General features: G+C 41.4%; 1 protein-coding gene across 1 annotated transcript; it reads right to left on the bottom strand.

The window, feature by feature from the left end:
- Positions 1-7142: 7142 nt before the first annotated feature.
- Positions 7143-12027, bottom strand: LOC147885714 (uncharacterized). The gene is made up of 4 exons (XM_087396199.1): positions 11938-12027; positions 8418-8521; positions 7847-8048; positions 7143-7514 (listed from the first exon to the last, which is right to left on the bottom strand). The coding sequence occupies exons 1-4, from the start codon at positions 12025-12027 to the stop codon at positions 7143-7145; spliced, it is 768 nt and encodes a 255-aa protein (XP_087252325.1).
- Positions 12028-12535: the final 508 nt, after the last annotated feature.

The following is a 12535-nucleotide window of genomic DNA, read 5'->3' as shown; positions in this document are numbered from 1 at the left end:
GGAAAAAGAGAAGGAGCTTATGCGGAAATAGAGAATGAGTTTCCGCATAAGCTTCTCTCCTTCTCTTTTTCCGCATAAGCTCCTCTTTCTCTTTTTCCGCATAAGCTCCTTCTCTTTTTCCGCATGAGCATAAGCATGAGCTTATGCTCATGCATGAGCATGAGCTATTGCTTAAGTTTCCGCATAAGCTATGCTTATGCATGAGCTTATGTGGAAATAGAGAATGAGAGAAGCTTATGCTTCTCTCATTCTCTATTTCCACATAAGCTCCTTCTCTTTTTCCGCATAAGCTCCTTCTCTTTTTCCGCATGAGCATAATCATGAGCTTATGCTTATGCTCATACATAAGCATGAGCTTATGCTTATGCTCATACATAAGCATCTGCATAAGCTCATGCTTATGCTCATACATGAGCATGAGCTTATGCATGAGCTTATGCGGAAATAGAGAATGAGAGAAGCTTATGCGGAAACTCATTCTCTATTTCCACATAAGCTCCTTCTCTTTTTCCACATGAGCTTATGCTTATGCTCATGAGTGAGCATGAGCTTATGCTCATGTTTCCGCATAAGCTCATGCTTATGCGTGAGCTTATGCGGAAATAGAGAATGAGAGAAGCATAAGCTCATTCTCTATTTTCGCATAAGCTCCTTCTCTATTTCCGATGCCTATGCTTTCCACATAAGCATAAGCTCATGCTTATGCTCATGCATGAGCTCAAGCTTATGCTCAAGTTTCCGCATAAGCTCATGCTTATGCATGAGCTTATGCGGAAATAGAGAATGAGAGAAGCTTATGCGGAAACTCATTCTCTATTTCCTCATAAGCTCCTTCTCTTTTTCCGCATGAGCTTATGCTTATGCTCATGAGTGAGCATGAGCTTATGCTCATGTTTCCGCATAAGCTCATGCTTATGCGTGAGCTTATGCGGAAATAGAGAATGAGAGAAGCATAAGCTCATTCTCTATTTTCGCATAAGCTCCTTCTCTATTTCCGATGCCTATGCTTTTCACATAAGCATAAGCATAAGCTCATGCTTATGCTCATGCATGAGCATGAGCTTATGCTCCAGTTTCCGCATAAGCTCATGCTTATGCATGAGCTTATGCAGAAATAGAGAATGAGAGAAGCTTATGCGGAAACTCATTCTCTATTTCCGCATAAGCTCCTTCTCTATTTCCGATGCCTGTGCTTAAGCATAAGCATAAGCATAAGCTCATGCTTATGCTCATGCATGAGCATGAGCTTATGCTTAAGTCTTCGCATAAGCTCATGCTTATGCGTGAGCTTATGCGGAAATAGAGAATGAGAGAAGCATAAGCTCATTCTCTATTTCCGCATAAGCTCATTCTCTATTTCCCACTCTATTTCCCCCTTCTCTCATTTCCCCCTTCTCTCCTTCTCTATTTTCCCTCATCTCTTTTCCCTTCTCTATTTCCCCCTTCTCTCATTCTCTATTTCCTCATTCTCATTCTTTTCTTTCCTTTCCATCTTCTTTCCCTCTTTCCTTTCCCTCTTCTTTCCCTCTTTCCTTTCCCTCTTCTTTCCTTTCCCTCTTCTTTCTTCTTGCCTATGCCTATGCCTATGAGAATGCTTATGTTTGTTTTTTGTTTTCTGTTTTCGTGTTTGTGTCTATGTTAGACATGGGATCACGTTGCTCATTCAACGAGTACGGACAGCCTCGCACGAGGAGAGCTCACGATCTATATGCTCCAGAGGACTTTGATTCCTCTCAGGCGACTACCCCGAGGACTACCCCTGGTCTGACTCCTCTCGTTCCTAGCACTGCGACTACCCCTGGTCCGACCCCTCTTCCATGTAGCACTGCGACTACCCCTTGGGGAACTCCTTTGCTAGCCACGCATGGCTTTGTCGGGACTCCCGATGAGTTTGTAGTGCAGATGAGCGATGAGGAGGCAGTGAGATTCTTCTCTCTGCTCTCTCAGAGGACCTCCGCAATTCCTTCCCCTACACCGACGGGTGGACGTACTGCCCAGCTCGCGCCCCTTCGACCGCGGGATCATCACCTGCGCATGCCTCGCGCAAGGGAAGGAAGAGTAGGAGGGGCGGCTCATGTTGTGCTGACTCAGGAGATGTAGATGAGTTAGCACACTCACGCTCCTTTAGGTCTCCACTTGGTCCGAAGACACAGTATCAATCAGGTCCCTTTCCCTCTCCTACTCCCACTGCTACTCCTCGATCCGGAAGCGGTCGTGCAGCTTCCACTCCTTCAGACTCTACTACCGTCAGTCCCCCTTACTCATCAGGGGATCTCTCCTATCAAATCACATCTGCCGGAGAGATAATAGAAGACAAAAAGGGCAATGCAGTGATGGCCGCCATGAGGAGGTTGATGAGTCATCACTTCAAGAGCGGCATAAATACCGATTGGCAGTATCAAGATGCCCAAAAGAAGCAGGCGGTGATCGATGAGTTAAAACAAAGATACCCTAATCCACCAAATGTGGAGTTTAATGACAATTATATGCTCGAGCACATGGGTTTGGTCCCAAAGCATCGTAGATCAACCTTGCGTACTTCCATTACAAAGGGGTTGGCTAAACCTAGCTGGGCAGACAAAGCTGATTGGAAGTACTTCAAGAAGCAACATAGGGACCATCCCGAAATGTTCGAGGGTCAGAGGAGGGCTGCGAAGAGATGGCTGGATGTCGTAGGTACTTCGCACTTTGGTGCAGGCGGATGGTATGCGTTCGAGGCAACCGTGGTAAGTCTACTTCTTCCCATTTAATGTATTGTTCTATTTGTTTTACTTACATATTACATGCACTTTAGCTAACTCTAATTCTTGTAAATTGGATCCACAGCAAGCTACGATGGGTCATCTTCCTACGGATGCAGAGACGCGACGCGCATTTTGGATAGAAACAAAGCCTTGGTTCATTGAGCAAGAGGCAATGGGAGTGACAGTCGATTGGGCTGAGGTGGCTGCTCGCACGGTATAAGTTTACTCCTACTTGTAATCTCACTTTTTAATTTAAGTTCCAATCTAATTTTTGATTTATATGGTTCACTCATAGGGTCAAAGCTCAAGCGTCCCATCATCGGAGGCGAGCGATCAACAGGGGCAAGGATCGGACGCAGGTGCCGAGGACGAGGGAGAAGACGCAGGTATCGAGGACCAAGGAATAGGCCAACAAGACGAAGATGATTCGGATTCGGATGAGTAGTGGTAGTAGCATTTTGTATATCCGCTCGTTTGAGCAATTTTGTATCGCCCTTTCACAGGGTAATTTTGTTACAAACACTGTTGTATATGTATATGCATTTTTTCCTCATCATTTCGCAAGAACAATTTTGTATTACCCTGCAAGCAAGGCAAATTTTGTTATAAAAAACTTTCTTTTGTAATTACCAAAAAAAAAAAAGGATTAGTGGGGCTAAACAGGGCCAAAAGGAAGCCTTGTTTAGCCCCACTAACCCTTTTTTTTTACTTCTGTTAATCATCGCTATATAGCGACGTTTACCAGTGTCGCTATATAGCGACGATTAACAGTGTCGCTATATAGCGACGTTTGCATCGTCGCTATATAGCGACGATTAACAGCGTCGCTATATAGCGACGGTTTATAGCGACGCTCCTTTTCTGATGCTTTTAGCGACTTTTATAGCGACCTTTGTGCCCGTGAAAAAAAAAATTTTAATGTAAAAAGCGTCAGTATTTCCGTCGGAAAATGGCCTATGCCTTGTAGTGAAACCAGAATGAAAGAAGGAGATGAGTACAAGACAACCTTTCACATAGAGAGAGGTTTATATGAGTTCAAAGTGATGCCTTTTGGATTGAATAATGCACCAGCTACTTTCCAGGCACTCATGAACAAGATATTGCAGCCTCAATGTGTGCTGGTATTTTTTGATGACATCCTCATTTACAGTAAGGATAAGCAGGAACACATCAAATATGTCAAGCATGTGCTGGAGATTTTGAGGTTGCATTAGCTTTATGCTAAAGCCAGCAAGTGCACTTTCATGGTAGAAGAGGTTGAGTATCTTGGTCATATTGTGAGCAGGGATGGAATTCAGGTGGATCCAATCAAGGTCAAATGCATAAGGGTGTGGCCACAGCCACAGAAATCCCACCGAACTCTCAGGCTTTTTGGGTATTGCTTCTTTTTACAAGAGATTTATTGAACACTTTTCCAAGAGGGTAGCCCCTCTCACTAACTTGTTGAAAAAGGATGCCTTCAAGTGGTCAGAAGAAGCACAACTCAGATTTGAGGACCTCAAAGATGCCTTCAGTAATGTACTTGTACTTGTATGCCCTGATTTCTCATGGCCCTTCATTATCGAGATAGATGCAAGTGGCAAAGGCTTGGGGGCTGTTCTGAGATAAGAGCATGGAGTTATAGCTTTTAAGAGCAGGAAGTTTGAGGCCAAGGAATTAAACTATCATGTTTATGATCAAGAAATGTTGGCTATCCTACATCCTTTCGAGAAATGGCACCACTACTTGTACAATGGCAAGATTAAGGTTAAGAAGGATCATACAACACTCAAGTACTTCCTTACGTAGCGCAATTAGTCCATGAAGCAGAGGGAGTTTTCATAAAGAAGACAGTAGGTTTCTTCCAAAGCCATCCCATTATGTTACTCACCATTCCCAAAGATTCATGTAAAGATGTGTGTATAATATAGGAATTGCTATAATACTTTGCATATTTCCAAGTGCAACTATGTTTTGTTCTAATCTATTTTTTCCATATTTTCACATAGTTGGAAGCTTTTTTTTCCCCTTTACTCGGACGCTCAGAAGATTTTGCTTGGAAAATGCTCGTGCCCTTAAGGCAAGACATAAGGGTATCACTAATACATATGAAAATATCAAACTGAGCTTCATCTGGGATGGCATGTGACAGGATATGGTTAAATATGTCACTAAATGCTTGTCTTGCCAACAGAAGGTGGACAGCTAGCTACCCACAGGTCTCTTACAGCCATTACCTATTCCATAAGGCAAACGGACTTGGATTTCATAACGGGGTTGCCTTCTACAGAGAGGGGATGGGATAACATTTATGTGGTAGTGGATAGAATGACAAAACAGGCTCATTTGATACCCATTAAGACCTAGTATTCAGCATCACAGGTTGCTTGGAAATTTATTGAGCATGTTTTTAAGCATCATGGCTTCCCTTAGGAAATTGCCAATGATAGAGATGCAAAATTTATGGGTCACTTTTGACAAGAGTTATTCACAGCAATGGGTACTCTCCTCACACCTAGCATTGCTTACAACCTTGAGATAATTGGATAATCAGAAAGGGTGAACAAATGGGTAGAGGAATATTTGAGGCACTTTTGTCATGATACACGGAAGTCCTGGGATAACTGGTTGGCTCTTGCTGAATTTTGTTACAACATGGCAAGAGCCCTTTTGAAGCAATGTATGGATGCAAGGTTGGGATGCCGCCTTTAATTGCAGACATGGCTATCAAAAATCAGCAAGCAAGAAGTGACTTGGAAAGAATGGATGCCCTTCTGCAAGAGGCTAAGAAGAATATGCAGGATGCCCAAGCCAAGCAAAATAAGTATGCGGATGAGAGCACAAGAGGTATCTATCTTTTGAAGAAGGAGATTATGTGGACTTACACCTCCATAAGAACCATTATACCTCGCTGAAAGGTAACACCAACACGAAGCTTGCTCATAGGTATTATGGTCCCTACAAGATCATTCGCAATGTTGGAGAGGTGGCATAGGAGTCGAGCTACCCAGTACCTCTAAGGTTCATAATGTTGACCATGTGTTCTTATTGAAGCTGCATGTAGGACAGCATGTCCAAGTTCTTCCTGAGCTACCACCTATGGATGAGGAGGGTCACATCCTCTATGTCCCAGCATGCATCATGGGTTTTAGACACCATGTGCTCAGCCAGGATGTAAAATTTTGAGGGAAAATTTCTATGGGAAGGGATGGCTGTAATGAATGGGGAAGAAGGGCTTTTTTAGAGGCCCTTTAGAGGCCTTTTAGGTGGGAAATGTGGAGGGACTATATAAGTCTCCATCCACCACTCATTGTACACTTTTAATGTGACATCTAATCCTATCTACTCTCCCTCCTTCCTGCTACCTGCTGCCTACTCTCTCTCTCTCTCTCTCTCTCTCTTCCCTACCTCATTCTCTCCCCCTCTCTCTCCTACCCCTTCTCCCCCTATCTCTCTCTTTCTCATGCTCTTCTATCCCCCTTTCTCCAAATCCGACCCTACTCCTTTTCTACAATCATCAAGGGACAATATCTCCAAGCTAGGCAATAAATAGCAATTTTAGGGGATAGGTCAAGCCATGTGCACCGGTCGAGAAGATAAAAGTCAAAGCTCCAAGTCCTGAGAACGACATCCACATAGTTCCAACCCACACTATGAGCTACCTTGGCAAGGCACCAAATACATAGAATGTGTTGGAAATTAGTCTCGATACATGTAAGAATATTAAAAAAATTAAAGGAATAGCAATTTTAGGGGACCTAATTTCATGCGCACTGGTCGAGAAGATAAAAGTCAAAGCTCCAAGTCCTGAGAACGGCATCCACATAGTTCCAAGCCACACTATGAGCTACCTTGGCAAGGCACCAAATATAAAAAAAATCAAGAAATCGACCAACACCAATTGGAGGCAGTGGGCCTTCTGAGGTCCCAAACAGTATCACAATCAAGTGGCACAGAGAGCTAAATAAAAGGCACCTAGTCCTCTAGTAGGGAAGCCACTCGCCTAGGTGGGAAATCATCAGATAGGCCATAAACACCCCATAACCAAAACCAAACCACCATGAGAAAGTGACCCAAAAAGGGTAAAATCTGCTTAGATCTCCTACTCTCTCAAAGCCACCGATGGAAATCATAATAATTCCGAAAGACCTCCCAATGAGCATCATTGGACTCCACGATCATAAGGTTGTTGGCTCTCTACATATGACATGAATGAGCACCACAGATAATATAGTGGATCATACAACAAAATTTCCTGGAAATCCTAGGTGGTTTTGTCCAATGATCTCGAAAGAGAGTTCAAGAGAGACCATCCTCTCCTTGTTTCTAGAAGGCAAAGCAATATTCCTATTCTTTGAAGCACATCTGTGTACAAAAAGAGATGATAATGTTTTTATTTTAAACCTTCCTAGCTTAGTTTCAATGTGACCAGTCCACGGGAAAATTTCCAGAGAGATTACAATCCAACACAGATGAGAGGAGATCAATACTTTGCATACAAAAATATACTCGTTTAGCAGTTCCAAAAATCAATGAAATGAAAAAGTATAGTTGCATAGATTGCCATTGGAGATATACTATAGAAATAAAAGCACACCTGCAGCATACTTGAGGGTGGAGAAGATGGGACCAGCAGGGAACTTTACGAAACACCTGGAATTGTTCATCCCATACTCTTTTTGTGTACTTAGATGCGTTCAGGGATGCAAGTGTCCAGAGATTTTCAAAATACATTTCCACTTTCTTTGCTACATCTCGGCAATTTGTGATATAGATACCTAGCTCCTTCACCTGGAATAGCACTGTGCCTCTTAAAGGTGACTGTCTTTCACAATATAACATGTCTAAGCATGTAGACATTCTTTGTATCAATATATTTCCACTATCTGCTACATATGGGCAACTTCTGATATAAACACCTATAGCTCCTTCACAGCACTGAGCCTCTTAAAGCGTGACTGTCATTAACACGTCTAAGCATGCAGACACTTCTTTGTATTGTCACCAGATCACGGCGGGACTTTATTCAAAGACATTGGGTCTTCTGAAGGTATGCATTAGCAAGCCACAGCTTTAGCGCCTAGATATACCAGTCAAGCAATGCTGGAAAGAATGTATTCCACCTGTGTTAAGGACTTCCAATCATTGTTTGCGGACCCTATGTAGGGATCCTTTCGGTCAGATATCCAAACTTTGGCATGTACAATGCCGGATCCCCACCATTCACTCAAGAGTAAGGTAACGTTCTTGACATTTTGCCTTGAAGCAGCCAAGTCTGCTGATTCCTGATCATAATCTGGGGCGAATCCTGAATGTTGGATTATCCTGCAACAGTCATAACACGAGTGTCTCATACAAAAGTATCCAAAAGTATCATACAAGTTATCAAACATCATAAATCCCCCCAAAAGTATTCGAATGTATCATACAATTCATCAAATGTATCCACTGATATCCAGTTATAACAAACTATATACTAGACCTAGCATTTGTGTACACTTTGTAGAAGACACTCGTGTACGAGAGAAGAAAATGTGAATAGTAAAAATCCAAGTAGGAAGACAACAGAGCAACAAACTAGAGGTTTGCAAGCACAACAGAACTCAAAGGGCATCCAATAGATCCGCATGAGCCCATAAGACCAGAAAAGCAGGACCCAAGTTCTAGGCTGGTAAGCTCTTAAGCGAGATATACCTTCCAGTTTTTGGAACCTTCTGGTCAGGGGATGAGTCTTGAAGGACTCCCACAGAATGGTGGTCAACATCATCATCTCCTATATTCTCATTTGGGGGGAATATCTTCCTCGAGGGGGTCACTCATCATATGTAACCCTATCACGTGAGTTCGACAGAAGGATATTTTTTATTCCTAAAATTTACAGAAATAAATATACATAAGGGACTATTTAAAATAGTTTTGGAAAAAATTTACAGATTTGTATAGAAAAGGGGTACATTTTATTAGTGAAAAAATTTACAAATAAGGGATTTTAAATATAGGCCTTGAACGCACGTGATATAGAGGGTTTATACATAGTGACCCCCCCGAGATATCTTCCGAAAGCATGTCCCCAGAACACAAAAAGGTTGATGATAGAACCAACAGATTTCCCCCTCAAAAATAGCCCCCAAACAAAAACAACAGCAACTGCAACATTGATATAGCTAAAAAATAGCTGAGGCTGATGGTCCAGTGCAGAAGCTAGCCTGAAAGTGGATAATGTGATTTATTTAGGATAAATGATACATAGCCGTATACTATGAATAAATTTTGGCTACAGTATATTCATAGACTTTCAAGTTATAGACTTGTTTTTTTAGAGCAATTTTCACCCTGGAAAAATCTACATGGTGAATGTAGACGTTCTGTGATTGAATGGAAGCTTCCTGGAGTCTTTTTTTGCAGGACTTTACAAGCTACTTAACACCATCGATGAACGTGAAGTATAACTACAAAATGTCAAGACATGTGAATGCAACAATATTCCTACAGTTTGATAATGTCCACTGTCTGTTTTATTAGACCATTCATTAGCCATTGAAATATGGTTGTGTGTAGGATGGGATGATTTATCTTCAAATGCATTTGAATGTGGTCATTCCTAATTATGTCAACAATTTATCTTAGACATTCGACAGAGATCTATTAAGTGAGAATGAATCATGTTGTGTTTGACCAAAGTGTTCTGATGAAAGGAACATGCAACACTTGACATTGACAATCATGTGACATTTCAAGTAAGTGAGTTTGCTTGCATGCATGCTTTTGTTGTTTCTTTCAACCTTTGTTTTTTTGTATGTGTTAATAAATTCAAAATCCCTGGTTGATGCCACCCTCGTTCGAATGGCCTTCTAAGGGGAGACATAATGACAAGGGTAGCATTATAAAAGATTGCTAATTTTGCACTTATATATTGAGCCTGCAAAAATTATTTGCCCATTTTTCTTATTCTCTCTTAAATAATTGAGTTTGCTTATATGCACTCTTTCATTATTGCTTGAGAGCTCTGAGTGATGCTTTTTTGTGCATATTAGTCATGTAAGACATTGTTGCTACATTGGGCTTTATCATGAAATGTAGATTTCCAAAGGAAGTTTATATTGGTTCATAGATCATGGAGGTGGAGGAGGTGATAGCATACACATGATGGGCACACAAGTAGCTATAGATTGCTTGATGTAGAAGCCAAGTACATGTGCAATTTTATAGGCAGGCTAACCTTATCTTCTTACACACACACACCTAACCTATGATGTCACCAGGATGACAAAAAATAATAATATAATATCTAATCTATATAAGTGGCTCATGTGGCTCACACGTTCTTAAGAACCCACACACATTGAAGGGCATTGTAGGCCTAGTGTTCCCACTCCTTGGCTCCAACCTCGCACCAACTTTTCCCAATAGGAGCAAAGGTGGTGAGACCCAAAAAGCAAAAGAGAATACCAAACTCACACCCCACCGCAATACTACAAAGAGCAGATCCTACTGTCCAACTCTCAATCACCCCCCTTACTCTCAACTGAGTAGGAGATATAAATCCGAAGCATAGAAGTAATGCTCTCACACATTAAATAAGAAAATACAATCATTTTGGGGGTTTACCTAGGGCAGAGTACCCTTATTGACATACGCAAAAACAAATCAAAACGCCCATTCATCATTGTAAGGATCATCATCCTTGTGAAGGTGGACTTGGGTGGTAGCAACGTGAATTTCTTCTCCTGTGGGGATATCTGCTTCATCTTCAACAAGATTAGCATGATGCTTTTCTTGCCCAATCTCCATCTTCTTGAAGCAATTGGCCTCAATGTGGCCCAAATTCTTACAGTATTTGCACTAGATGGTTTTACCTTTCTTTCATTTATTTTGTGTGTAGTGACTAGTCTTTGGCGATGACTCTTGTGTTGTGGGGATCTTGAAGGAATGTTGGCAAGGGAACCTCTTCTCCTACTACTTGTGGGAGCAATGCAAGCATGAACCATCCTCGATTGTCACTGTCAAGACTCCCAGATTGTTGCAATGTGTTTCCACGAGAGAGAAAAGGGGAAGGGGAGATGGAAGAAAAGCCGGAAGGAGGGAAGAGAAGAGGGGAATAAAGGGGGATGGAGTGGCAAACACAAGGGCACTACAATGGAAGCAAGGGAAGACTCAAGTACCTTGAAGAGAAAGACAGAGCTCTATTTCCAAAATTGTGCATACAACATGAAGACCAAAGTCAACCATTTGACCTTTTATACATTCCAGCTTTTAAAGGGAGGGCTAACCCTATTCTTTTTCACCACACACACTCTCTCTCAAATTTACAAGCACGTGGGCCCATACGGCTTCAAGGCGCATCTCCTATTGTCTATCTCTCATCCTCTCATTTTTCTCCGCTCCATCTTGTAAAACATCCAACTGCTTCTGCTTGCATTAACTGTGGCCGTTAACCTGACTCCCTTCCTGCTCCCATCCATCCATGGATCGGACTCGATGAATGGTGTTGGACTTTAGGACATTGTTCATGATGCAATGGTAGTTGAAGAGCTTGTGGGAGATGAAAATGGATGGAGAGGATACACTACTTTGCTCTATTGAGCTGTACATTGTACATTTTGTTACAAAGTTCCTAAGCTCCATCTATCCACCTGTGGTTCACAAAATTCTTTGATTGTCTGCATTCTGCATGTCTCTGTGCAATAGTTGAGTTATCCAAGATTTGCCTTCTTCTTTCTTTTTGGGCCATCTTGAATGCTAGTTTGACTTTTGATGTCGCCACTTTTTTCTTACATTGCAACCTTTGTAGCATACATCAATAGATCCACTAGAAAAATTCTTTAGGCTATTTGCCTTCTGTGCTCCTCCAAAATGTTGTGTATCTCGAAAAAATGCATTTCATGATGTGTAATGAGATTTCTCCATTCCCTGAGTTGACCAAATTGCAGGGCATCCATATTTTTTTACAAAAGACGGAAGATGGTTGTAGATAACATGCTGCATTTACAATAAACAAGAAGTCACATTCTATTGTTAAGAGATAACATAAGAAAATGCCAGTAAGAAAAGAATGACATTTTATTACCATATAATGTGTTATGCTGCAAGTTGTCCAAGTTTCTTTCATTGACTTTCCAAAAGTCTTGAGTTCCTCCTCCAATTCACGTTGATCATTCTTAGTCCAAGTTTGTTTGTCAAAAAGTATGAAAAGATTGTCTAAGGATTTCCATACTTTTGTTTTAACAGCTCGTGCCATTCCGTTTGCTTCATGATCTTTAATTGCAATCTTTAATTGCAATGTGTACGTGCCTCCAAATGCCATACTATACTCTTGAAACATAGCATGATTATCTACTTGGTTTTCTCTTGCCTTGTGGCTGTGATAAAAACCTTCTAGACTTCACTCTACCAATAGATGGCTTGATGGGCACTTCCGTTCCATTTTTTGATTTCTTAAGATCTATTGTGATATGAACATCTCCTCCATGGAGACCAATGTTCAACAATATTTTCTCGATTGCTTGAAGTGCATCCTTCCTACGTTTTTCAGGAGGAAGCTTCTAGGAAAAACCAATATACAAAAATACTAGCTTCTTGATGATTCGACATAAAGCATGTAATGTGCATATATGTACATTACACAAAGGGATATCAAGAATATCTTTGAAATTAGGATCAACCTTATCTTTGTTAGGTGCTGGCTCCTTGCAGCAGTAAAGGCATGGAGATTTTGAATTACCTCCTTTGCTTAGGTCAAACATACACTTGAGGGTCTTGAGGTCGCCTGCCACCTTTGGTTGATTATCCACACAAAAAAAGGCCTCCATAAA

Source organism: Dipteris shenzhenensis, chromosome 25 (assembly GCF_047967505.1).
Source record: "Dipteris shenzhenensis isolate YYH24624 ecotype China chromosome 25, Dip_SZ_1.0, whole genome shotgun sequence".
In the NCBI taxonomy this organism is placed as follows: Eukaryota; Viridiplantae; Streptophyta; class Polypodiopsida; order Gleicheniales; family Dipteridaceae; genus Dipteris; species Dipteris shenzhenensis.
This window is presented reverse-complemented; position numbering and strand designations above follow the sequence as displayed.

Coding starts and splice junctions, on each gene's coding strand:
- LOC147885714 (XM_087396199.1), bottom strand. CDS start 12,027: ATGGCATTTGGAGGCACGTACACATTGCAATTAAAGATTGCAATTAAA. Junction 8,522..11,937: donor CACGAGCTGTTAAAACAAAA/GTATGGAAATCC, acceptor CCCTCGAGGAAG/ATATTCCCCCCAAATGAGAA. Junction 8,049..8,417: donor AAGGTTCCAAAAACTGGAAG/GTATATCTCGCT, acceptor TGACTGTTGCAG/GATAATCCAACATTCAGGAT.